This window comes from Festucalex cinctus, chromosome 7 (genome assembly GCF_051991245.1).
Source record: "Festucalex cinctus isolate MCC-2025b chromosome 7, RoL_Fcin_1.0, whole genome shotgun sequence".
Lineage (NCBI taxonomy): Eukaryota > Metazoa > Chordata > Actinopteri > Syngnathiformes > Syngnathidae > Festucalex > Festucalex cinctus.
Window position 1 is genome coordinate 4482118 of NC_135417.1, and position 27024 is coordinate 4509141.

Consider the following 27024-nt stretch of genomic DNA (forward strand, 5'->3'; position numbering starts at 1 on the left):
CCCGCTTTGAAAAGCAGCAGAATAAGCTGAAACCCTAGTCCATTTGTATTGTGGGGACAAAAGAGGGCCCATTGTGGCCAGGAGGGGTGTTGGGAGCCGCTCGTGGGGTCAGTGGGCCACAGAGGAGTTAGTCAGAGTCCGACCCCTGCTGGGTGGAGAGTTTGGGGGCTCCAGACTGGCGTGTAGACCAGGTAGTGTGTGTGCGCATGTGTGTGTGTTTGGAATGATGAGTTGCAGCAGTATGCATTTATCCAGCTGGAAGAGGCAGTTTCAACATAGAGAGGCAGGGCTGTGGCGGGGTGGGTGGGGGTGTATTGTGGTTAGGAGGAGGGCGTGCGGGTGAGTGACGGTGACTCCAATGCGCTGCCTCTCTCACGCCCCAGCGGGAGTTTATTCAGCTCCAGCTGCCACAAAGCACAAGAGCTGGAAATGGACCTGGTGATAGGGAAGAACGGGGATTATTACCATACGCTGGATTGTACTATTTGGATTTGACACGGCTTATTTTGTGGTCGAAGAGCTGGCTGGGATTTGGATCAGGTGCATCAATGCTGTCACTTGGCAAAATGCACTCCAGAGCCAAGTCGAGGAGTTGTGACAACTACCTGAGTATTAAGGTATGGACTTGACGTGTTTTGGGCACTTGGTGACCTTTAATAGTTGTGTTATTGTGCTTACTGGTGTCACTGTGTATGACTCGTTATCCCACGCATCGCAGCTGTCTGTTTGTATTTGTATAAAACAATGAGAGGAACAATGTAAATGCTGATGTTGCATACTGTCCAATAAAACGCATGTTTCTCCACATCCATTTGTGTTTTCAATTAGAAAATGAAAGACATTATTCTTTGCGTTTTGAATACAAATATCTGGAGCTAAATTTGTCTACGCTTGATTTGTAGGCTAGAGCTTTAAAATATTCTTAGTGGTTAGACTCGTGACAATGCTAAGCAATAGAAAACAAGATTTAAAGTGCATGCTTCGTATCACTGCTGGGGTCAGTGAAGTACACAACTTTGTATCCTCTCTGATAAGCAAGTTTCAGCTCATCAACTCCCAACTTGTTTTGGTATGCACCCGTTCTATATTTAACCCTGCACAAGAATATACCGATTTTGTTTTTCTTGATCTCTTTTGATTTTGCTGTCACTTCCCAAATCAATGAGAATCACTCGTGTACGCTCTTTCCATTGATGTAAATAAAACGTGCACAAATGTGTGTTGAGGAATGTAGAAGAATACCAACGCATAGAGTCACGGAGGTCAGCATGGGCAGCTCGAGAACAATATCCTGAAGCAAGTGTTGTTTACATCCTGTCAGACAAAGACATCAGTCGGCCGACAACATAAATCAAGTCTTTCGCTTCACTCTTGTGAGACTCTTGTAAAAACAGCTCTTACTTGAAACCACGGCACAGTTGTGATGCATTGTAAGTCTCATACTTCAAATTTAAGGTCCTAGTTATGAGCTTTTTAAAACTTGGTTGACATTTATTTACAGTAGGTGCACCATTTTGTTTTTCTAAATGGGACCTGTAATACTTATAACTCTTACTTTAAAGCTAATCATGTTTTTCAAATCCCTTGTAGTGGTATATAATATCATAGAAACTGTCATTGTCGAAATATTTCTGTTCCTAGATGTATATGTTGTGTGTAAATAACTGGGTGGTCAGTATTTCCAGTCAAGACTTCCCAAAATGGTTACCTTCCAGTGAGTGACGCTTAACACTGTGACTCTTGTTTTTATTCTACCAAATTAGAGTAGTCAAATCTAACAGGGTAGTTGTTTATTTATCTTTTCTTTTTTTTTCTTTTTTAAGTTGGTGGTAATATGGATAAAGGTGCATTAGAGTTGGAACCTCGGAATAATAATGCCATCTCTTTGGTTGTCATCCCCTACAAACCCAAAAGAAATCTGCTAAGTAAAGGGAAGTCAACCTTAAACATTCCTTGACAATAATATGTTATTAGTTTAAACATAACATTCTGATTAATTTTACATTTGTGGAATATAAATTATGCAGCAAAATCCATCCTTTTTTATCCATCTCACGTGGTGGCCATTTTGCCGCTTGCTGTCGACTGAAGATGACATCACAGCTGCTCAGGGCTCAGGCAACGACCAATGACGGTTCAGCTGTTTTATGAAGCTGAACTGTGATTGGTTGTTACCTGAGACCTGAGCAACGACGTCATCTTCACTCGACAGCAAGTGGCAAAATGGCCGCCTTCTGATATAGATAAAAACGGCTGGATTTTGCTGCTGAACTCATATTCCACTAACACAATATTAACCAGAATACCGTAGTTAGACTTGTGGAACTGCATAGTACATATTATTGTCAAGAATTATTATTTATATATATATATATATATATATATATATATATATATATATATATATATATATATATATATTTATTTTATTTTTTTCATATCGGGTGTTTAAATGGCCTGGCATGTCCGACAACCTGTGACCTTTTGGCATCATCCCACTGCCTATGAGAGACTCTCAGTAGCTGCGGGCTCTCCTGTAACACTCCGCTGGTGGCTTCATGCTCCAGTGGACGCCTGGTAGGCAGCCTTTTGTGCCCGTGACCCACTAAATGAGTCGGTGAGCACCTCTCGATCACACTCTCTCCACCTTTCTCTGGGATGCAGCTTTTGTGTATGTTTATATTCATTTGATTTTCTTCCCAATTTAAGAACTATTGGAAGAAAGCATATTTGAAAAGCAAAATAAGTGGCGCTTGACATAGTAAATCCTCGGGCTTCTTTCTACGCACCTTCGTAACAGCTGTTTTGCTGATACCGCAGATAAAAGTATCCCACCTGGATGTAGAGGCCACTAATTACCACCATTATCCTCCATCACACAGGCAGCCATTTACCAACGAGACCTGAAATTATGGATTTGTGGTACTTCCGTGTTTGTATGTCATTGTCGAGGGTCGAAAACAGGACAACCTCATTAAGAAAATAAGACATTTCAAAATGGTTTGTTTTTATTGTCACTGACAGTGTCGATCAAAACTGATGTCATTAGAGTGTGCAGGTGTTCCCAATATTGTTAATTGAACCCTTGTTGGCAGTGGCTACAGTAGCTCTTTAAGATAGGACTTGGTGTGTTCGACATGCGCTAGCTTGAAACGCTCAAGTCCCTACTTGCACTTTTTTCCTGCCTTGGGAACCTCAAAAGGAAACCTACTGACCCGTCTTTACAGTGTCACGAAGGCTTTCCTCCCATTGTTTGCATTCTCCTCATAAAACACCACGTTGTTCTTCTTCTGCCGAGTGACTAAGGCCCAGAGACATTTCTGGCCCGCTTAAGTGCTGTGTGACTACTAATGGAGGTGGGCGCTTTGTTTCTGGAGACCAACACTGTACTGCACACACCACTTAGGGAGGCGGCGATCACAATGAGGGCCTTGTAGCCAAGTCGTGGCATGTGTACCAATGCAGTGAACTGTACTCAATCTCCGCTAATAAACAGCGCTGAGCTGCTTGGATCAACAGTCCTACAAAGGGTGAAACATGGCGCTGTCTGGCTTAAACCACTGGAGCACATGGGATGCTACGATTTAGTTCACATTGTCATGCTAATGTGACCAAGTGAAAGTACCAAAATGTCCGTCAACATTGTACACGGCTGCCAAATGGTGGGACTTTCCCTGGCTTTTCTGTCTATCTGCATGGTTATCACGAGGGGCAGATGTCTCTTCCACTGTTGTGTTCCATTCGGGAAGGACAGATAGCAGAAGGATGTTTGGCCTTGGCTCCCTCCTGTAAAGGCACCCATGACTGAACTGTGAACATGACGACCACTTCAGTACAGGCTCCATGCTCCATGTCGGACATGTGCTCTCCTAATGTCCTTTTCTAAATATATATACTAACATTTCAGGTCATATATAGGTCAGATAATAAAAAATAAATAAAAGGTGACATGGCTGCTATTAGAAGGTCACGTTGAACTGGGTGGACTTTCCAGTTGTTGTGTTTGTGTCCATTCACAATGACGTCACTTGGTCCAGGTGTTTCCCCTCTGTCTGATGGAAAGACCATCACGAGCTCACGTTTCCTATCATGATACAATTTCCTGAATACTTGGGATCAGTTTCACTCTGTAAATAAGCATATTTATCTGCTGTTATAAAAGTGGTCATTCATGTCAAACTGTCAATCTATCCGGTACATAAATGTAAACATTGTTTCTTCCTGGTATCATTGGGAAATTACAGTGTATAAATTGCTTTGCAATAGGCCAAGGTCTATCTACAAGAGTTTAGTTCAGCTTGTCACATGAAGTTCTAGAATGGTGGACACTTATCTATCTTGTGGTTTTACTGCAATGTGTGTAGGCGGTATGGCAATAGCTGTGTGACCGTGTCATTTACATAAATAATGTGACTGGAGTTTTTTGTGAATGCTAAAAGCATTCACTCAGCTCTTATTCGATGTTTCCCTATGCCGCTTTTCGTGCTTCAACTCCTTCTACATTTCTTGACCGAATCAAACCATTCCAACATCTAAACGTTCCAAAAATTCACGTTTCATGGGTTATTATTTTTGTCATTCCAAACATTCCCAGTTTTCTCAGAATTAAAAAAAAAAAATCACCAGAAAAATTCCCATTCATTGCCAATGAAAAAATTCATTCAAAAATATTTACCTCATTCAGTTCACCTTGGGATAAATTTTCATTACTGCCCCAAATCTCACATTGCAAAAATCTCACATTTTCACCTGTACATTGCACACTTCAGCAACAAAATGAGTTATTCAAAATTCAAAATATTCATCTCATTCAATTCCCCTTTGGAACAATTTTCAACATCCCCACAGTTCCCGCATACCACAAATTCCATATTTTTTCACTCACATATTGCACATTTTCACCAATACAATTGAATCCAATTCCATATAAATATCATGCATTCATTCCACATCATTCAGTGTATGCATTTTTTTGCAACCACGAACATTCAAGATCATTCTATATTGGTCAATATCATTGAATTAATATCATTCCAAATCATTTGATACAATTCGACATAATTCCATATATTTCAACATCATTCCACCTCATATAATATAATTCTAGGTTACTATATTTTTTTCATTCAATATTTCAGCATCACAGATCAGTTAGTCTGATTATCTTATAAAATCTTTTAAATAGAAACACACAACTAAAGCGAACCAAACTGTAACCACCTGCCTGAGCATTTCCATCTTTCTCACAGGACGCAGAGTCTTTGGACAGCTGCATCCAAAGCACCTTGTCGGCCCTGTACCGGCCCTTCAGCGCTACCGCCTCCACCGTCCTGTGGCAGCTTTTCAGTGTGGTGGAAAGACAGTACCGTGGAGACGGCCTCCGCTGCTTCATCGACTTCTTGCTTCCTGCCAAGAGGATTCTACAGATCATCCAGCAAGAAACTAGCGTGAGTGATTATTTTATGTGAATAGATGTGACATTTTTATCTTAGTCCTCTCCCAACTCTTTCTGCTTACAATCACAAAACACGTCAGCGGTCTTAGAGATACTTTTTTTTTCACATTCTGTCACAAGGAAGATTTGTGTTTTGGTTGTTTGGAAACTAGACCTGATCAGACAGGTCTTTCTTTTAAGACAAATGATCATCGTGAGTGAGTCATCATGTGCGTCGCGACTCTCAATTAAAGTTAAAGATGTGTTGTAACAATTGTGCCGATTGTTCAGACAGTGATGCAACTCATACCGCAAGCTGTCTTCACACATAAAAAGTAATGTTTTCCTGGGGTGAGTGTTAACCGTATCGCTCTCCTCTCCCAGTTAAGGTTCCGAGGACTGCTGCTCTATAATGAAGGGTGGCCTCTCTGCATTCACGACAAAGTGGTGTTGCAGCTATCGCCCTTGCACAAAGTGCGACTAAAGCAAGGAGACTTCTACCTACAAATCGTACCTTTAGGCCGCAAGGCTGCCAAGCTTGTGATAAAATGCTTGTCGGCCAGCGGGCAGGCTATTGTGGAGATCCCCATCGCGGAGAGCATGTATGGCAGCGTCTTCACGGCTGAGTTCCTGCAGAATGTAACACTGGAACGGAACCTGCACCCGTTACAGAACTGCCTGCTTACGACCGGGAAATCTGTGTACAGGACCCCGTGGAAGAACGTGGTCAACCCCCTGTTTGTCGGCAGCACGGCGGAAGCCATCATGCAAGCGCATTGCAGCAGGGTCGGCTTCCGCGGCCAGCTCAGCGCCTGCAGTACGAGCGGATCCACGGGCACCCTGGACAGCCATCGCAGCTCCAGGGAGTCCCTCCATTCTCAGGGAGCGGACTTTTCGGAGCGCGGCTCGCCAAACAGAAACCACACGGATACCAGCGGCGATAGTCATAGCATGAGTAGAGTAGACATAACAACTCCCATTATTAAGATCAGCCCCACTGAAGAGCGTGGGACAGCGCACAGAGGGGAGGACACAGGTGGGAGTGAACGAGGACCAGCATCGAAGATGCTTTCTTTTAGTACAGACCTCAGCAATCCGGGCCCTCGTAGACGTCACCCAAGAGACTCCGTCGCTTTTGAGAGCAGAAGACTTTTCAGGAAATCCTACATGGAAGCACTGCAGAACCCCATGAGCCTTGGGTCCAGCACTGAGTCCATCCTGGAAGAAAGTCCGGAACACGGTGGCCTAAGGGAGGGCTCCGTGACACCGGGCAGCAGCCCGGACACTCGCGCATCTTCTCGAGAACACTTATCCCGGAGGTTGGGGAGCCGAGGCTGGCTCAGTGGTGACGATTCCAGGCCCAGCACACCTTTGCATTACTTACAGAAGGGGCTGCGGAGTGCGGAGAGACGGGCGGAGCGCCGCTCCAAGTCACTGGAAAGGACTAACAAGGCTGGCCAGGGGAAAGCTCATCGGGAAAGGTCTTCTTCTGGGGGCTCAGCTAGCATCTCCCCGAAAAAGCTGATGAATGGATATGTTCTTCGATTTGGGAAGTTGGAAGTGGAGGCCTCGCTTCCTGGTTGTGAACGGAGGAGCAGCAAAGAAGTAATAGGTATGCCACACGTTTATTTTCTTATTTCTTATTTATAAATATATTCAGCATATGATTCACTGTGTAGCTCATCATTTCACAAATAACACAAACCTGAGGGTGTCAAAACAAATTGTGTGACTTAAAACCATAACAGGCTAACGTGGGTAGGTTTTGTAATGATAGCCTCCAGCAAGACTAGCTACAACAGCTCATCAAGGGTGAGACAACAGCGTCACCGCTGACAGATTGCTTTTCAGAGGCGACCTGCTGTGTTCTTTGGCACCTTTGGGTGGGGGTGCACGCCTATAGGGCGCGGGTTTGGCCCTACCCTGGAAAGTGAAGTCAAGTCGCATCTGTGTGTTGTCTTTTGCACGGAGTTTCTGTTTTGTTTTGTGATGTTTCATGCAGGGTAACTGAGGTAACAGATAATGTGAGGGTGACGTCTACGGTGTTTTTTGTTGTTGGGAAACAATATTTGGTGACTTAAGTGGGTGTTCATAATGGCTCACTTAGAGAAGAATTTTCAATAATGTTGAGAAAATAATTTAGTTTTGTTTTTGTTTTTGTTTTTGTTTTGTTTTGTTTTGTTTTGTTTTGTTTTGTTTTGTTTTGTTTTGTTTTGTTTTTGTTTTTGTTTTTGTTTTTGTTTTTGTTTTTGTTTTTGTTCCGTTCCGTTCCGTTCCGTTCCGTTCCGTTCGGACACATTACAGGTTACATCGATCACATCATTTGCAACATTGACATCCGAAAATGTTTCGCTAATGTTGAGAAAATAATGTTATTGTAATTATATCATTAGAATAAAATAATTTTATGTTAATTTACTCCATTCAATTGTCTAGGATTCAATATTGTAGTTTTAATATGTCAACAATATTAATCAAATTAAATTGTCAAAATGGTCGGACTTTCAGCTTCTCAACAGTAAATATTCTATGATTTCTGTAGTCTTCCATGAAAGCAGACTGATTATGTTTGTGTTGAATCAGAATTTAAAAAAAAAAAAAAAAAGGTTTTACTTTGGAAAGCAATGATCAACATTTTTGCCGACTTTTCAACTCGTTGTGGACCAAACCAGTCACTCACTGAATCATAACTACGTTGCTTGAGCAGTTTCTGCACATTAGGATCTAAATAAGTGTTCTAAATTTTATATTCTGCGTTTTTTTCCCCCCTTCTTTTTAAAATATTTTATTGGAGTTAAACAGTCCTCCTGAAATCCTTCTGGAGGGATGTAACAAAAAAATAATTTAGAAGCACTGAGTTATTAAAAAAAAAAAAAATGGATCAGCCCACCAGCATCTCACATAAATCTCAATACAGTAGAAGAAGTAATCAAATATCAGATCCACGTTGCACTCCTCTGATGACCTCAGAGGGGGATTGCATTTCGGCAGTTGTAAAGCAGGTTTTCCACAATAGTTTTTCAAAGACAACAAAAGATTCTGTAAACCAGGCAGAGGGACCCCTACAATGAGGGGGCCCTACCTACAGTGCTTTCAAGGATCACACATGGATTGCGCATAAAAGTATCCTTTGTGACCCAATCAGCCATTAAGGAGAATAAACACCCAAACTATAAGAATCAAGCAAGCTCTGTAGAAAATTGAAAAGACTTTTCCTTTATAATCGAGCCCCATCCGACTGACCGATGCAGATTTTTAGCCTCGACCAGTGCGATGTGTCTAGCACGGGACACAAAAAGCAGATTTTCACAATACTCCAGAGGCTTTACTCGACGTTTCTCACTTCCTGTGAAAACAAAGCAATTTAGGAAACATGCGGCAAACACAGGCCCGCTCACACAGTGGCACAGGAAATGCACTGACTATTTGAAGACAATAGAGGCTGCGCTGGCTGGGTTTACTCCCACACAACTGGCGGGACTATAAAAGTGGCCTCCAACTTTTGAAAAACACACAACAGGATCAGGCACGCAATCATGGACTTTTGCAGTGTTGTTTGGTTGCAAACTGCCATCAAAGTTTATTATTGTCTCTTTCAGGTCAGTTTGGTTTAAATTTGTAGAATAGTACCATGAAAACAGGAGTTTAGAACACTAAAGGATGTCTTTGGATAAGACAAACAGTATCAGGTGTTTTTTTTTCTTCTTTAAGTGACATCATCAATTTGTAGTTTCGCTTTGCAGCTACATGAAGAAGAGAAAATACATGTTCTCTTTTTATTTTTGGAATGAGTCACACAAAACACAATAGTGAGAACTTTCTTGTATTGTACTGAAATGTAACATGAGATCAGTGCTAATTGATATACACAAAGAATAATCCTGTTCAGATGCATGTTCACCAAACCCACACTGGATCAAGTGTGGAAATTGTGTTACCAGTAGAGAATGTGAGTTGCACTGTACTTACAAACGGGCCCCGGGGACCAAAGTGCTGACGTTTCTACTAACAGCAAAATCGCTTTTGACTCATGCTGATGATACACCTGGTGGATGAGTCAGTGTGATTTACTGTGATTATACCACACTGAGGTGAAAGGAAGCTTCTCTCGTTTTGTTAAGTTGTGGTGTATTATTATTATTACAGGGCAGCAAGAGGACACCGGTGATGACAGGAAATCCAGACTCTCAGAGGAAGAGTCCATCAGCCCAAAAACGGCCAATGGGTCGGCCATCGGGCTGGGGTCATCATCAAGCTCCTCCAATGACAGTAGCTTGTCCCTCCCCAAACGGATGTCCGAGGTCAATCAGGAGCTGCTTGCATCAGGCGCTGTCATTTTGCCAGGTAAGGACGCCTTGGCCTCATTTCGTTCTAAAGCTTGTCGAATAGAGTTTTGTTTTCAACTTTAAAGTCGTAAAAAAGTAGTTGTCGTCTTTTCAAAGTAGTGTTTTGTCCCCCTGCTGTTCTTTTGTCTCCCAGGAAGCAGAGATCGTAGTGGGAGGGCCGTTTTGCAGGTGTGCACCAGAGCTCAGGTGTGGGCAGGTGAAAGCTGCACGGTGCATGACCTCAGTAGTTTGCTGGTCTACTTACACGCCACACTGCGGTAAGTTGAGAACAGTCACCTTTTGTTTTCATTCTTATTCACCAAATATTTGATTTTAGCCAGTTTTGCTGGTGTCCATTACCTGCAGCTTACAGTTTTTGGCAGACGCTCACTTTCTTTATCTAATGACTTAAAACAGATGCAAACGTGCATTTTTGTAAAAGTGCATCCATAAAACAGACATTTGTATAAATTTGAGTATAAACTACACGGTAAATTCTGTTGAGTAAATTTTACTCTAAACTGAGTCTATCTGGTCCCACTCCAAATAGAGTAAAAATGAGTAAAAATAGAAATGAGTCAAATATTCAGGATAAATTTTACTTTAAATATTTTTTATTTGCCCATCACATGTAAAACCTATTAACTATTTTTCACTCAGAAATTCTAAGTAAAGCAAGGAGAGATTTTGACTAAACTTCACTAGCTTATTAACTCATTTGCTTTCCCACAAGGCACTTGTAGTTTAGCAATGTAAATATGTAGTCAAAGTAACTGTATTATGTTTGTTCTGGTTGTAGGAAAGAAAAGCGCGATGAAGGCCTGACAGTTGTGATTGACAGCAGGAGGCAGCAGCCTGTTCCAGCTCTCTTGTCATCGCTGTCTGAATTTCAGGTGAGCACAGACAGTGAATGTTGCACTGACCTGGTTTCCAACAACCCGTAAAAAGTTTACCGACCTCACGTGTTCAAGCAACGGCAATTACTGGTATAGTACTTCTTTTTACATTTTGCCTTACACATTTTCAACGTTTCAGAAATAGAGGCACACCTTCCAGTTGTAGTGACGATACATCCAAGAGCTTCTTCTGAGAAAATCCTGGCCTCAGGGCTAACCTGTGCTTACATGTCTGTTTGTTTTTAACGACACACTGCGAGTGAGTTGGTTTCAGAAGACTTGCAAAATCCATACGATTATGTTTTGAGTCTGACTTACTGATGTAAAGATGCTTTTGTCTGGAAATCCTAGACATTGTAAAAAAAAAAAAAAAAATTATTAGCACCTGTCTGCGACTCTGCGTATGTAATGTAGTTTTATAGGGCATTACAGTAAATACGCTCAATCCTTCAACTTTTGACATTATGAGTAATAGGAATCATCTTTTACCTCATTCACTCCCAGTCATTTTCACAGAAGCAGTCCCCTTCACTCCCGGCTGTTTACTCGATTTTGGCTGATTTTGCAACGCCCACAGAATATTGTGTTCTATTGCTATAAAAACATGGAACCTACCAAAAGAAAGATTAAAATCTCTTCTTTCATCAGAAAAAAAGTACATTTCTATCTGTTTCCGTTTTGAAGCAATTAGCATTAGAATATAGCTAAGTTTCATCATTATTCACAAATCTGCTTAGAACTGTGGGGAAATCAGCTCGTTTTAACATGGCCCTGGTTGATCTCTTATACTCTGCTGTCACCTGCTGGGCGTTGTTGTCTTTACTACCATTGCTTCACCCGTTCTTTGCAGTTGAGAGGTTGCATCAAAGCCTTCTGTATGCTCTAGAAATAAATAAATAAATAAAAAACATCTTTGGGACACTTAAAACGTTTAAAATAGAACATATTTATACGTTTTTGGGAGCACATGAGTTAATCATGAAAATGTGCATGTTTCTGTTTCAGACATTGGTACCAAATGCACTTTACTCAGTTTTTTTCCTGGTGGATAAGGAGGGAGCAGCCAAACCTGAAAGAGACATTGTCAACGTACAGGTGGGTAAATATTGTTATTGTCACATATGAATAAGTCATGTGGTGGCTGTTCTTGCCATCATTTCCTGTAACTCCCTTTTATTGCCTTCTTAGCCCCCTCCAAGCTCTTATTATCAGATTTCAAGTCAGACAAGGTGTGCACTGACCAATGTATTTATGTTTTTCTCACCGCAGACTGAGACATTGTCATCATTAAAGGCCCTATTGAAGCACGTTGAACAGAATCAACTCACACGCGACCTGGACGGCACCTTCCACTACGACCACAACCACTGGATGCTCTTCAGACAGGTGAGCGGGATGATGTGAATTACTGTATTTGTTAATCCATATCAGTAAGAGTTTGTTAGCAGTGTTACAATGCAATGGAAGCATAAAAGTTGTTTGTTTGTTTTTTCCACATCACCTGAGGCTAATGCTGTCCTAATTCAACCTTTTACCATAAACTGATGACCAAGGAAGTGTCCTGCTAAATGTTCATTTTTTTTATTTTTTTATTTTTTTTTAAACCCGTACAGAAAATAGAACCATTTGCCAGCAGCTGTAGCGAAGCCATCGCTTCCCTCCAGGAATCTATCGCCACATTAAGTGACTATGGTGACCTGAAGACATCTGAGGTACAACAAAATCAGTGTTCATTTTAACAAGAAACTTTAATTTAGTTTTAGTTATAGTCTTTTGATCAAAATTAATGAAAGTTTTCGTCATCATTTAGTCATCTGATTGTATTTTAGTTTTAATCCAATTTTAGTCAGTGAAAACGATGAGCAATTTTAGTTGACAAAAAAGAGAGCAATTTTAGTCAATTAAATTGCTAATTTAGTTGATGTTTTCCTTCAGCATATATTTCAACGTATACAGAAAATCACAGCACACCTATTTGTAACTTCTAGTTTAACACGCAAGACACATTTAACACAACGGAGTCTTTATTAAACTTGGTTGCAATGAAACATGTTGAACTGACAACTAGACTAAGTGCAATTTCTGGAGAAATTGCGTGGGAATGCTGAAAGCTGAATGCTAAGATTTGAATGCATGTGGAATGCTTGTGAAATAAATGGAGAGATAAATTATGAAAATTATGACCTCCTGGTTACTGAGCACTTTACCAACTGCGCCACTGAACAGTAAAAAAGTTCAATGTCTGTCCCATTTAAAATGAATGGGGAAAAGTTGATATTAAACATTTAAAATTGTGCAAATACTTTCAGTAATGTGGAATCAGACGATATGTACCCCGGGAGGCGTGAATTTTTTAAGCTAGTTGAAATTTGAACTATGTAAATTGGAAGTATTATGTGGGAGTTGTTACGCAGCAAATAAGTGTGGAGAATAAAAATCACAATAACATATGTGGGAATGCTTCAGCATTCCCACAATAATAAGCCATCTTAAAACGTCATGAGTTTTTTTGTGTGTTTAGGAGGTGTCTCAGATGATGGAGCAGCAGAAGCATCTCATGAAGTGTGTGCTCGATGACGCCCATCTAAATAGGTTACGTCTGGAAGGAGGCACCATCCTCGCACGCATCAGGAAGGAAGAGGCCTGTGACAACGAGAGCTACAGGTACGGCTGCAGGCGAGGCCTCTCGCTTCCTGTTAACACAAAACTGACCTTGCTTTTTAATATTTTTGCCTGTCTTTAGGGATGCTGTAGATATGTTGAGTGCTCTGTACAACCAAGTGGACGAAGAGGTCCATGAGCTTGTCATTCTGTCCAACAAGTCTCAAAAGGACTTGGAAGGTCTTCTGGAGGTGTGCAGGTTTGAGGAACAGACACAACAGGTCAGCTTTTTTCACTCGTTGTTCTTTCCGCTATATAATGAGGTAACGGCTCTTTTTTTTTTTTCAGGTCAAACTGTGGTTCAATCTGGAGGGAGAGAAACATCTCAAACCTTTAGAATCACTCACTTTGTCTGTCAGCAGCATAAAAGAGATGAAGGAGAGCTTGGACCAATTTCTGAAAGAGTCAGTGGTAAATATCTCAACAAGAATGGAGACGATGCCAGTACTGTACACAGGAATTCATAATGATCTTACATGATATGGACAAAATGTAGTGAGACACTCCTCTTAATTAATCAATGTATTCTTATTCTTCATCGAGACCAGAGGTTATAGGCCAAATAAATAACCAAAAATCTGTCTGGAGTCGCAAAACATTTGAAGATTGTGATGAAGTGTGTTAGGTGTGTTAGTCGGATGTACTGAAGGCCCAAGAACTATTTAGACCTGCACCACAACACAAATATAGGAGAGCAGCATCCAATATCTATACATTCATTTTCTTCTTTTTTCTTTGTTTTTTTTTTGTTTTTTTACTGTCTTCTTTCTTTTTCTTACTTCTTTCTTCTCTTCCTTTTTTTTTTAAATTTTTGAGACTGTTTTTCATTCATTTTAAACTTCTCTCCCAGATTACAATTATCTGCCTCTCTTCTTCCTGTTTTGGACATATGGCAAATTTTTATTTATTTTTTTATCAATTTTCTGACATTTTTGGCAATTTTTGTGGGGATTTTATTGTAATTTCAGAAATTTCTTGTTTTGTTTTTGGACATTTTACAGGTACTTTTTAAATGTGTTATTTTCTGCCTTTTAAAAAAAATAAAAAATTCAGACTTTTTTGGCAATTTTGTGGACATTTTATGGGATTTTTTTTAGATGTATTTTTTTTCTTTTGTTTTTGGACATTTTTTTTGTTATTTTTTAAGATCTTTTCTCCCTTTTTTGGTCAATTCTCTAACATTTTTGGCAATTTCATGGACATTTTATGGTAATTGTCTGTTAGGTCATTTTTAAAAACTTTTTCTTCAACCTTTTGTCTCTAGACAGCTTAAAATTTGGACTTTTACTTTTTTAACATTTAATTATTCATTTTTAATCTAAATTATTAATTAATTAAAGGAATATTTTATCTAAAAAAAAAACAACTTAAAATAAATTGTTAAAAAAATAATAATTTCTACTAATTTTTTAGAGAGCCACATGTGGCTCCCGAGCCGCAGGTTGCAGACCCCTGATCTAGACAACCATTATGGGCTCTATTTTCATCGACAGCGCACATGCACTCGGACATAAACGCTGGTGCATCTTGATTTTTTGAGTTTTGTTTAGCAGTCACACATGAACGATCGCTGTCTCCAAGTTCCGACTTCACGTTGACCTGATCACCTTAGCCAACTTCACATCATCCGCAAGTGGAGATCCTTTTGCAGTTCCAAATAAACGTACTTTGAGCACGTCAATCTTCAGCCACATAGATAGCGCACCTCCTCTGCGGAATTTATAGGGAACTTGGCGCATCGTGTGAAAATACCAAGAGAACGACGAGTCCACTCCAAGTTTAACTTTCGCCTGGCACGAAAATAGGGCCAAATATGTAACACAATTTGTCCACACTTGTGCATTGTAGAGCATAATGTAATCAATTGTCCTTGTGTTGGTTGACAGCACCAGCAGAGACATGCCCTGCAGATGGTGAAAGAGTTTCCATCGGCTCTTCCTGGCTCAGTGTCGATGGAATTCAAGCAACATCTTGCCTCCATTGTGAGCAGAGCGGAGAAGAGGAAGACACACTTGGACATACTGGGAAACCTTTATGAGTTTTATGACTCTGTAAGTGTAAAAAAAAAAAAAGCTTTGCAGTCTTTATTTTTTATTATTATTATTTGTTTGTTTGTTTGTTTTTGTATTAATTTTTTTTATTTTATTTATTGTTATTTTATTATGTACTTCAAACACATATTAGATGACTCTGTGGTAATTTTATTGTTTACCTATTCATTCGTTGTCTAATTCTGTATAGCCAAGCAAAATAGATTTTTTTTTTTCTATATTTATCCTGCACAAAAAACTGAACTCTGTTTTAAACATCCGTAGGTAAACCAATGGATGGAACACTGCCAAAACTATGTCAGCCACCTTAACACTTCAGATGAAGCGCTTTCACCCGCCGCGGTCCCGATCCTGCAGGATTACTGCACCGAGGCCTCCAAATTCTCCGTGGACAACTTCAGCACATTGAACGATATGGTGCTCTCCCTGGAATGTCCTCAGCAAGTGCAGCAGTGGAACGCAGTGTGGCACAAATGTCAGCAGACCAAGCAGCAGCTGGAGAACACTTTATCCCGAGCCATGAGGGCTTCTTCAGATTCTATTTCCTCTGAACTTACGGATGTTTTAAAGCCTGCAGAGATCCAAATTAGCGTAGCGGACGATAGTGGATGTGGGATTCTTGGTGAAGGTTCTTCTTGCTCCAGCAGGACAGTTACGCCACTGGCCGTCGAGGACACTACACCACATTCCGACGAGCCTTTCTCCAAAAGTCCCTCCGGTTCCATCGCCTCCTCCTCGCGCTTCACTTTCCCGCCTGACAGCAAGATGAGCCCGTCGATGTTTGACGACACGGACAGCGACTGCACAATCGACTCCACTATCTCATGCCACTCGGAGCCCATCTTCTCTGCCGCTTCCCGAGTCCGCAAGTCACCAATGAAGAAGATCATGAAGAAGACCATGAGCTACGAGCTGACGCCGAGGGACGGCGGTCATTCGGACTCCAGTCACGTGCACGGTTACACGGGGGTGTACATCAAGGGTCTGGAGGTGGCCAATAACGTGTCCGCTGAGAAGAAGCTGCAGAGACCCGATGTTATGAGCCCGGCATTAGGACGCAGTCGCAGCATGTCTACGCCCTCCAGGATGCATAACAGACATAGTGAAGGAGATGGCAAGAAACAGAGCAGGTCAGAACGCTTTTCATTGTTAGCTCATTTGCTCCCCAAAACGTATAAATACGTTCTATTTTTATTTATTGTGTCCCAAAGACGTATTTATACGTTTTGTTTTTTATGCCAGAGCATACAGAAGGCTTTGATGCAGCCTCTGAACTGCAGAGAACGGGTGAAGCAATGGTAGGAATTACAAAAACGGCCCAGCAGGTGGCAGCAGAGTATAAGAGATCAACCAAGTTGCAACCAAGCTTTATTTCCCCACTGTTCTAAACAAATTTGTGAATAATGATGAAACTTATCTATATGCTAGATAAAATGTGAATTGCTAATCTATTTATTTAAATTTTTAGTTAACTTTATGAGATGCTGCAGACCCTGTGAACTCTGCAGTCTGCACCTTATTTTTTTTTTTTTATTGAAACTAAAATAAATTAAATAAATTAACATTTTATTTATTTTTACTAGGGCTGTCAAAATTAAAGTGTTAACTCTGGAGATTAATTTAAATTTGTTAAAGTTTTTTAAAAATAAATTACCTGACTAAAAATAGACTATAGGTAGTTTTACTTTCTGATTTACTTGCTTGATGCTTGGTGGAGAACTCGAAAGTAATTTGCGCACTTTGCAGAGTCAAATTCAAATAGATATTATTTGTACTTTTTTATTTGTATTTGAATCTACATTTACTTTCTATTTGATGATTTTACTTTACATTAATTCAAAGATTTTACTGAAGCAAATATCTCTTACAAGCTTAGTAGAAAATAGTATACTAAAACATGTGATTAATCGCAATTAATTACAGAATATTTTGCACTAATTTTGTACATTTTGTAAAACTGTTTGCTGTAGAAAACAATTTGGAGCTATTTACTTTTTTAGCTTATCTTTTCAAGACATGCCAATGACCCTGGTAGATCCTTCACTCAGCATTCAAAATTCAACAAAGTTAAGAGTTGCAGTTTGTATTTATTTTTTATTTTTATGCCATAATTTTCCCTTTTTGTGAAAATGTATATTGGCTCCAAATATCGTTTATTGGCCTCCTTGACTATAATCGGTGAAAAAAAAACCATTGGTCTATCGCTACAAAATATAATCTAGCCTCCTGCATGGCAAAGGTGACTATCAATATTATATTATACATTTTTTTTCTGTTTCCAGTAAAGTGCAGCACATCATGGACGAGATGATCTCCACAGAGAGGGAATACGTTCGCTCTCTCAGCTACATCATTGAGCATTACTTCCCCGAGATGGAGCGTCTGGATCTGCCTCAGGACCTGCGCGGGAAACGCAGCATCATTTTCGGAAACGTGGAGAAGCTGTGGGACTTTCACAGCCAGTACTTCCTCAAGGACCTGGAGACGTGCGCCCACTCCCCGCTGTCCATCAGCAGCTGCTTTCTCCAACATGTGAGTGAGTGTGTGCACACCAAGTCGGCGTGCCCCGAGGAGGCTCGCCGACGACTTACGAAGAGCTCTCAGGTTCCATCAACAGTCATGACCTTTAGACTTCTGGTTTGGCAACAAAATGTAGTGTTTCCAGGGTCATGATTTTGTTTTCTCTAGTGACGTTTTGTATGGGGGCAAACATATACCTAACACAAGGACAGGCTTCATACCAGGAAAACGACACAGGTCACCCTTCATGCTCTAAGCATTACATTCAAATAGTGTAAAGTATGACATAAACACATGAAATAAATTACTCCTAAAACTACTTTTAAGGATAATGAGGAGCATTTATGCGGGGGGTTTCCATTGAATTACTAGTCTGTATTTGCTGTAATTAGTAAAAACAATGTGACATGTAGCTTTTATCTTGAACATGCTTGTCTATAATTTTCTTTCAAATTTCCTGATATAATTCTCTTCGTCATTTTCTCTGGTCTATGTTATGCGTGGTAGACACACTGTCACCAAACAGCACCAGAATACTTCCCACCCTTAAAATAGCCTGACGGACTAACTAATTAGATGAAGATTAAAGACACCTGTGTTGTTGCCAATTAGAGGGCACACCTTGGTTGAGCAATTATTTTCGAGGAGTAGAATTGTTTTTTGTTTTTTCTTTCAGACCTATTTATTTATTTATTTATTTATTTATAATTCAAAACCACAATTCAGAAAATTGTTATTTTGTTAGATTCAAACTATTTCTGTGACTTTTTTTTTATTTTTATTTTTTTTTTAAAGCTTAAACATTTCTTGACAATAATATGTTATATGTGACCTCACTAGTCTAAACATGACGTTCTGATTAATATAACAGTTTTGGAATAAGAGTTGTGATGCAAAATCCAACCGTTTTTATCCATCTCAGGGGGCGGCCATTTTGACACTTGTTGTCGACTGAAGATGACATCACAGTTACTCAGGGCTCAGGTAACAAACAATCACAGCTCAGCTTCAGAAAACAGGTGAGCTGTGATTGGTCGTTGCCTGCGCCCTGAGTGACTGTGATGTCATCTTCAGTCGACAGCAAGTGGCAAAATGTCCGCCCCCTGAGATGGATAAAAATGACTAGATTTTGCCGTATAACGTTATATTAACCAGAATGCCATATTTAGACCAGTGGGGCTACATACAACATATTATTCTCTCATAAAAAAATATATAAAAAAAAAAAAAAATTGAGGGTTGACTTCCCCTTTAAGAGGATTTTGCCCGCGTGTGTTTGCTGTCAGCTGGATATGGTGGGAAACTGCACACAGTTCAGCCTTGCAGTTAATAACATACAGCTCATATGGTTTAAATCACTTACTGTACACGTTGTGCAGGAGAGCATGCTGACATGCCAGTTTACTTTCTGGAGTGTTGTAACTTGTTAATTGTGCGTGTGTGCAGGAGGATCAGTTTGGAATGTATGCCCTGTACAGCAAGAATAAGCCCCTGTCCGACTCCCTGCTCAGCAGCCATGGGAACGAATTCTTTAAGGTGCGTCTGGAAACTCTGGTAACGTTCTTCGCTGGGTAAAAAGGTCAGCACTGATCCACAGTGGGGCAACCTAAAAGGAAGTCAAGGAAGTCACAGTGGCTCAAATTGTTATGAGCTTGTGCTTGTTGATGAATACAGAAGTGTGCAAAATGTTTCTCCGTGACACAGGGCTGGACTGGCACAAAAAAATCGGCCCTGGCATTTTGACTAATGCCCACCGTCCCGGCCCAGCCCAACTCTTGACCATACCTTTCTAACACAATGTTCTGCCACTGATATTTTGACTGATGTTGGTTCAGTTTGTTGTCTATATTCAAAATGGATGAATGCGCTAGTCCCTCTAAATTGTGGGCCAGTCTCTTGGGATAAAACAGAAGAAAATTATAGTTTAAAAATCAATGCATCGGCCCCAAAAGACATCAGCCCACCGGGCATCTGCACTGCATGCTAGATGGCCAGTCCAGCCTTGCCGTGACATAAAGATTACATTTCAGTAAATTACAGGAAAATACTTTTCATTCTTGTTCAAAACTATTTTCCCCTTTTCTTAGTACATAATCATCAAAATGTACTAAATGAATTAGAAAAAAATAGATTAGAAAATTAACTTTTTAAATAGAACTACCTGAAATAAATTAAGTTTTCCACAAATTTCTTATTTAGAGCACCTGTAGATTTAAAAAAGTTTATTTTTTTAAACAATTTTAATAACACATTCCTAATTTCTTATGAAAGAAAGCTTACATAGCTCAAATAGAAAAAGGCATTTTATACATCAAGGTCTTCTTAATTAAAATAATCGCTTAAGTCATTTTTTTTCCAGAATATTCAGGAAGCACAAAAAAATTGAACCATTTCCATCATGAGGAGATGATTTAGGCAAAAAAAAAAAAGCTAAAAAAAATGACTCCGGCAATTATTTTAAGAGCTGTAATGACGATTGATGTTGATAACAAAATAAAAAAAAATACAAAATAAAAATAAAAAAAATACACACAAGTGGCTACTACCATCTTCACCCTCCCCTCACATCCCAGAATAAACAGCTGGATCTGGGGGACAAGATGGATCTGGCATCCTACCTGCTGAAGCCCATCCAGAGGATGAGCAAATATGCCCTGCTGCTCAAGGACCTCATCAAGGAGTGCGGCCAGTCGCAAGCGCAAGAGCTGAGCGACCTTCGCACCGCCGAGGAGATGGTCAAGTTTCAGCTTCGCCATGGCAACGACCTCCTGGCGATGGACGCCATTCGGGGCTGTGATGTAAGCAGAAAGTCTACACTGAATCCACAAAAGTATTTAAAAATAAAAAAAATATACGTAGCTTGTGGCAAAAGAAAAAAATGTCCACGGAAAAACTTGAAGATCTTAAAGGAAGCTCGTGTCCCAATAGTTTTATCCAAAGTGTATTTTTGGACTTGGATGTCATCTTCTTTTGTATACAGTCGAGTGAAGTCAGCATCCCGCCACAACTTCCATTGTTGTGTGTGACGTATGTGACCCGAGGCCTTTCCTGTCTAGGTGAACCTAAAAGAACAAGGTCAACTTCGCTGCCAAGATGAGTTCATCGTCTGGTGCGGACGCAGGAAGTACCTCCGCCACGTCTTCTTGTTTGAAGATCTCATCCTCTTCAGCAAGACCAAAAAGATAGAAGGAGGATATGACATTTACATCTACAAACAATCCTACAAAGTAAGATTTGTTTTTTCAGTGCTACTTTTTGGACTACCCATTTATTGATTTGTTTATATAAAATAGACAGCAGAGATAGGTATGACTGAAAATGTCGGCGATAGCGGTCTGCGCTTTGAGATTTGGTTCCGGCGAAGGAAGTCTCAAGACACGTTCATCCTCCAAGCAAGCTCGGTGGAGATCAAGGCGGTGTGGACTTCCATTATAGGGAAGATCCTGTGGAGGCAGGCGTTACGAAACAGGGGTGTGTTTCTTTTACGATTAACATTTTGTTTTAAAAACGTTTTCTCATAAAAGGGTTCTCTCTGTGTATTTTGTCTTGCAGAATTGCGCATGCAGGAAATGGTGTCAATGGGCATTGGAAGCAAGCCGTTCATGGACATTAAGCCCAGCGATGCAGCCATCAATGACCGAGCCATCGACTATATCATGAAGGGGTCTGGTGAGACTTACTTGTTATTCTCCCCCCCATCATTCCTTTTTTAGTTACCCATAATGCTAGGGCTGAAACATTTTGAAAAATATTTTTTTCCTCCATATTGTGATTGCGATTTAATAAGTGATTATCTTTTTCAAGGTCCACTTCACGTTCATTTTTTAACAAACACAAGCAATAAATTGACCTGTATTGCAACTCATTCACTCCCAGCCGAAATTCAATAGACTTGTTGAAGACCGACCTGTATATATGACTGGATAGCCGATAGCCCATACACGCTAGTGCAAGCCGTTGAAGTCACAGGGCGGCCATCTTGTTACTCCCACCTCGTGAGCAGTTGGTGCTCATTTTTGGAATTTATTTATTTTTTTTTTAAATGCCACCCACCCCCTGTTTTTTGAATAATTTTTTCATCCTGTTTTTCTGAATACATTTTTTCCGTCTTTTGTAATATTTTTTATGACAGAAAAAAAATATTTAAAAACAAAACAAAAACAAAAAATACTCAAAAAAAAAAAAACATAGCTCACAAAAACATTAGTCAGAATAACAGGAGTTTTGGGGGGGGGGGGTTTCTCAAGTGAATCCAATACACTTCCATAATATTCAACCCCTTTCCAACAATAATACAAAACAGCATAATCTGACCAGAGTTATCCAAAATGACCATTTTTAGTGGTCTATAAACAAATAAATAAATAAATAAATAAATAAATAAATAATAATGATAATAATAATATTGCAGATTAATGAACTCTAAAGTCAAAATCAATGGGATAAGCATACTTTTTAAATGGATTGAAAATGGCGCACCACCCTAAAATTATTTTCTTCAATTTTTTTTTTTTTTCTCTTGATGTTGCCAACAGAATGTAGAACAAGAGCCTCCATCGCGGTCCCGTCGTACGAATACTCGGCTTCCATCAAGAGACCGCACTCCACCATCTCCAACAGCAGCACGTCGTCCTCCGGCAGCCAGTCGTCGTCCTCCCTGCTGGGGTCGCTCAACCTCCATCTTTACTCCTCGCCCTCGCACCCGCACGCTCACGCTTACCCGCTGGCCACCGTTCCCTCCTTCAGCCAGTGGCCGTACGACTGCATCGAGGAAGACGAGCTGGAGCACGACTCTGGGAGTCAGCCCTCCATGCGTGAGTTGGGATTTTCCAGGCCACAATTTCAAAGTATTCCATGAAACCCATCCGGTGTTTTTAGCCGACTAAACACATTTTTGGGAACGCAGCCTCAACCAAAAACACTTATTAGTATTTGCTATTTTTCTTTTCTTTTTTTTAAAGTGCTTCTTCCGTTAGAAGTGTTATATTTGCACAACACAGTGTTACGCAACACTATAATAATAATAAAAGCACAACACATTGCCTTAACTTGCCTTGACAGCACAAATGATGATGACTCAAACTATTTGTCATTAGTCATAAATGCTGTTTTTGTTTTGGTTTTGTTTTTTGTCAGTCACAGAGAGTTCCGAGACGTCGTCCCAATGCACTTCCAATGACAGCGTGACCGGACTGAGCACCCTCACCTTACCCGGCCCCCCCGACGGTCTCCTGGACTCGTACAACAACAACAACAACAACAGCGAGGACTCCGCCTCCTTCCGCTGCTCCTCCGTGCCGCCTTCCACCATGGAGGCCTCCTCCCTCTTTTCCAAAAGTGAAGACCTCCAACCGCAGGGCAACAAGTTCATCACAGCAGTGAGTCTTTGCAATGCTAAACCAGCAGTTCACAAACCTTTTTTTTTTTTTTTTTTTACTAAACACCAACTAAAATAATATTTAGCTCTGTCATGATTAACATTAAACAAAAGTAGCAGTAAGTGTTCATCAAAAACTAGGCAGAAGCTTAAATTCCTGAAAGATATATGTAATGGTATCGTATGCCACTGTAACATTATGGACTGTTTGGAAATTAACACTGCACCTAATAACTGGACATTATACAGTTTGAACATTTTATTCAGTGATTCTCTCACATCCCACTAGAGGGAGCCAGCTAGTGGAACTTGTACCACACTTTGAGAATCAATCTTGAACTATTGCTATTATTAGCCATGCTATATTATATTGTACATAGTTGTTTTTGATATTTACTATGGAAAACTTTATTTATGTAGTTCGAATGAAAAAGGGAAAGTTTCATTTTTTATTTTCATGGTTTTGATGATTATCGTTGAGAGAAAACAAAAACCAAATTTGCTAAAAAAAATAATATTTTTTTTTAAAAACTATATTACAATCAATGATTTTTCACATATTTATTAGGAGGGAATTTTCCCATTTTGTAGTGTTACTTAAACAATATTCAAATTGATTAACATACACCTATATATACAGGACTGTTTCAGAAAATTAGAATATTGTAATAAAGTCCTTTATTTTCTGTAATGCAATTAAATAAGCAAACATGCCATACATTCTGGATTCATTACAAATTAACTGAAATATTGCAAGCTTTTTATTGTCTTAATTTTGCTGATTATGGCTTCTTTTTTTTGTTATTTGGTCTGAGGAAATATTCTAATATTTTGAGATAGGATATTTGAATTTTCTTAAGCTGTAAGCCATAATTTTATTTTCATCAAATATTTGCTGCTATTCTGAGCCCCCCTCATCTTATTAATTACCGGTACGTCTCCTTCAATAGGAAAAGTATCATTCAGTTTTGTGCTGCATATTAACGTTATAATTGTCATTTTTGTCTCATCGTCTTTTTGTACAAAAAAAAAGAGAAAAAAAGTTGTAAGTAAAACAATGACCCCCCCCCCCAACAAAAAAATTTGCATCCATTTCAACTGAAGCTTGAGTTGCCACTTTGCCTTTTAAAGTGTCTCAAATTAGAATTTAAGTACAACCCATGTGGAATGATCTTCATTGAGAGAGGACAAGCGGTAGGTAGTAGCTTCATATAAAAACTCCACTTTTTGCCGTCTTGTTTTTGCCAGAGCCAAACTTCTCATATAGCAGTCGGCCTGTCAACATTGGTCTGACTAAAGCTTAGCTCAGTAAGTATTCAGTGTCACTATTGCGGTCGTGTTAACAGGCTGTTCAACAACCATGACAATGACGACACATGGCCTTGTTACTAATACAGTATGTGTGGGAAAAAAAATTAAATAAAATCATGCATGCCCGTGTGGGTTTGATGGCTTTGCTCCAATTAGCTGTTTTACTTTGCCTGCCATTGCGCAATCCAGTGTTGTCATTTTGGAATGATTCTGTATGTGAACACATGCATGCTCCTGAATGCACTCAGTGATTTCCTTTTTGAATGGACAGTGGATATCATAAGTCTACACACCCCTGTTCAAGTGCCAGAGAATCAAGAAATCATTTCAAACTTTTTTCAACATTCACTTGTTTGTTCCCAATAACTTATAAATACGTTTTTTTGTTGTTGTTTTTTTTGTGTCCCAAAGACGTAGTTATACTTTTTTTTATTTTTTTTATTTTTTTTTATTTTTTTATTTTTTTATGCTAGAGCAGGGGTGTCAAACTCATATTAGCTCAGGGGCCGCATGGAAGAAAATGTATTACTAAGTGGGCCGGATACGTAAAATAATGGTATATAACTTCAAAACAATTGCCGTTAATTATACGAAGATTTTTTCGATTTTTGGGCCAGACCTAAATTACGGAGCTCAACTGTAATCTATTGTGGAAAAAAAACAACACAAATGCAAATGAAACGCGGCAACACTTTGCCTGTATGAGTTCTGGAAGTGTTAAATCCACCCGTTTTGCATATATTAGTTCCCAAAATGCATTGTGTGGCACACTTAATGAAGTTATAAAGATGTTAATCCTTATCATATGTATTTGTGTTCCCAGTAATTGAATTTGTGTCATATTTAAAACGTTTATGTTGGTCTATGATTAAAAAAAAAACATTTTTTTTTAAACAAACCATAACTTTAAGTTGTATGTAAAATAATGACTTCCAGGGTGAGTCCGTGAGTTACATTACTCATCTGAGGACTGCTTGTGAAATTACAAATTTATATTTTTATTGTGGCTGGTTGATTAATTGGTCCGACAATACTTTTTTTTTTTTTTTTTTCCCCACTTTACAAAATTGTCTCGCGGGCCGTATTAAACCCCTTTACGGGCCTTATCCGGCCCGCGGGCCGTATGTTTGACATCAGTGTGCTAGAGCATAAATAGCGAATGAGTTAATGTGACCTATAACCTGTATAAAATCTTTACTCCTGTGGAAATAAAAAAATAATAACTGGAATAATTATTTCAAATTCCTGTTAAATTGGAGTCTGCACACAACTAAAAATGGCACGAAAAACCTACTAAAACATCGGAAATGTATTTGGAGTAATAGCATTTGAATGGTGACAGACAGGTATGTGCTGACTCCCATCTAACCCGAGTTTGAATGTGATTGGTTCATATCTCCAGTTATAAGAGGGTGTGCACACTTGTGCAACCACATTATCTCAGTTTTGTTTTTGCTTCCGCTCTCAAAAATATATATATTTTTTCCTAATTAAATTTTACAGGTTATATAGGTCCTATTAATATTTGGAAAAGTTTTGAAATGATTTGTATTGGTTATTATTAGTATTTTTTGATATCACAAAAACCTGCATTTGAACAAGGGTGTGTAGACTTTTATCAGTTGTCTGACTTTATGAAATTGAATGCGAAAAAAAAAATTTGCTCAGTAATTCAGCATCATTTGTTTAGAAAGTCACAGCAGCTTGCATGCAAACTCAGTTAAATAATTACGTGCATATAGCTTATTTTTTCTCATAAAATTTTATTTTTATTTTTTTTCTTTGCAGCTGTGAAGTCCCAACAAGGAGCAACATTTCAACGAAGACGTGATACAGCATTCAACTGAAATTATTTGGAGATTCCCACTTAAAAAAAATACACACTACCATGATGGTACTCATATGGTTTCTAACATTTCCTTTACAATATGCATCTGTGTTTATATTGTAGATGTTTTCATGTTATTTTTATTGTTGTGTAATTTACAAATGCAGAAAAAAAACCTGCAGGTTATTACTTTTGTTTGCTGTCCAGCGTTGTACAGATGATTAAAAAAGTTTGTACTGAAAGATCTGTTGAATTTTTTTTCTTTACCAAATAGTCTGTAATACACCCTGAGCACTATAATAACCACAAAGTAACATTTCACAAAGAACTGTGGGGGCGGTTCTTTTTCCTTTAAGGGCACACATTTACCACAACTATTTTTTCTTGCTGTAAAGGTTGAAATGAAACAAAAAAAACTACACTAAGCAGCCCTCACGCTTCAAATATTGTGCTAATTGTGGGAATGCTGAAGCATTCCCACAATGTTATTGTGATTTTTATTCTCCACACTTTTTTTTCCCGCATAACAATTGTCACATAATAGTTCCAATGTACACTGTTCAAATTTCAACTGGCTTAAAAAAATGCACACCTCCTGGGGTATATATCGTCTGACTCCAC

The 27024-nt window shown here is 39.3% G+C and overlaps 1 protein-coding gene across 4 annotated transcripts; it reads left to right on the forward strand.

The window, feature by feature from the left end:
• The first annotated feature begins 351 nt into the window (after positions 1-351).
• On the forward strand, positions 352-26645 carry plekhg4b (pleckstrin homology domain containing, family G (with RhoGef domain) member 4B). Of its 4 annotated transcripts, none has more exons than XM_077527794.1 (24): positions 353-617; positions 5250-5447; positions 5819-7046; positions 9581-9778; positions 9914-10037; positions 10559-10652; positions 11661-11750; positions 11925-12041; positions 12269-12367; positions 13177-13319; positions 13399-13537; positions 13605-13727; positions 15203-15367; positions 15632-16497; positions 17650-17899; positions 19334-19423; positions 20461-20685; positions 20944-21114; positions 21181-21358; positions 21440-21556; positions 22423-22701; positions 23024-23265; positions 24513-24572; positions 26364-26645. In XM_077527794.1, the coding sequence occupies exons 1-23, from the start codon at positions 549-551 to the stop codon at positions 24555-24557; spliced, it is 5250 nt and encodes a 1749-aa protein (XP_077383920.1). In that variant the 5' UTR covers positions 353-548; the 3' UTR covers positions 24558-24572; positions 26364-26645. The 4 variants fall into 4 exon arrangements, with proteins under 4 accessions (XP_077383923.1, XP_077383920.1, XP_077383922.1 ...); XM_077527798.1 differs by lacking the exon at positions 353-617 and adding an exon at positions 1017-1069; XM_077527796.1 differs by lacking the exon at positions 24513-24572 and having other exon boundaries at positions 354-617.
• The last annotated feature ends 379 nt before the right edge of the window (positions 26646-27024 follow it).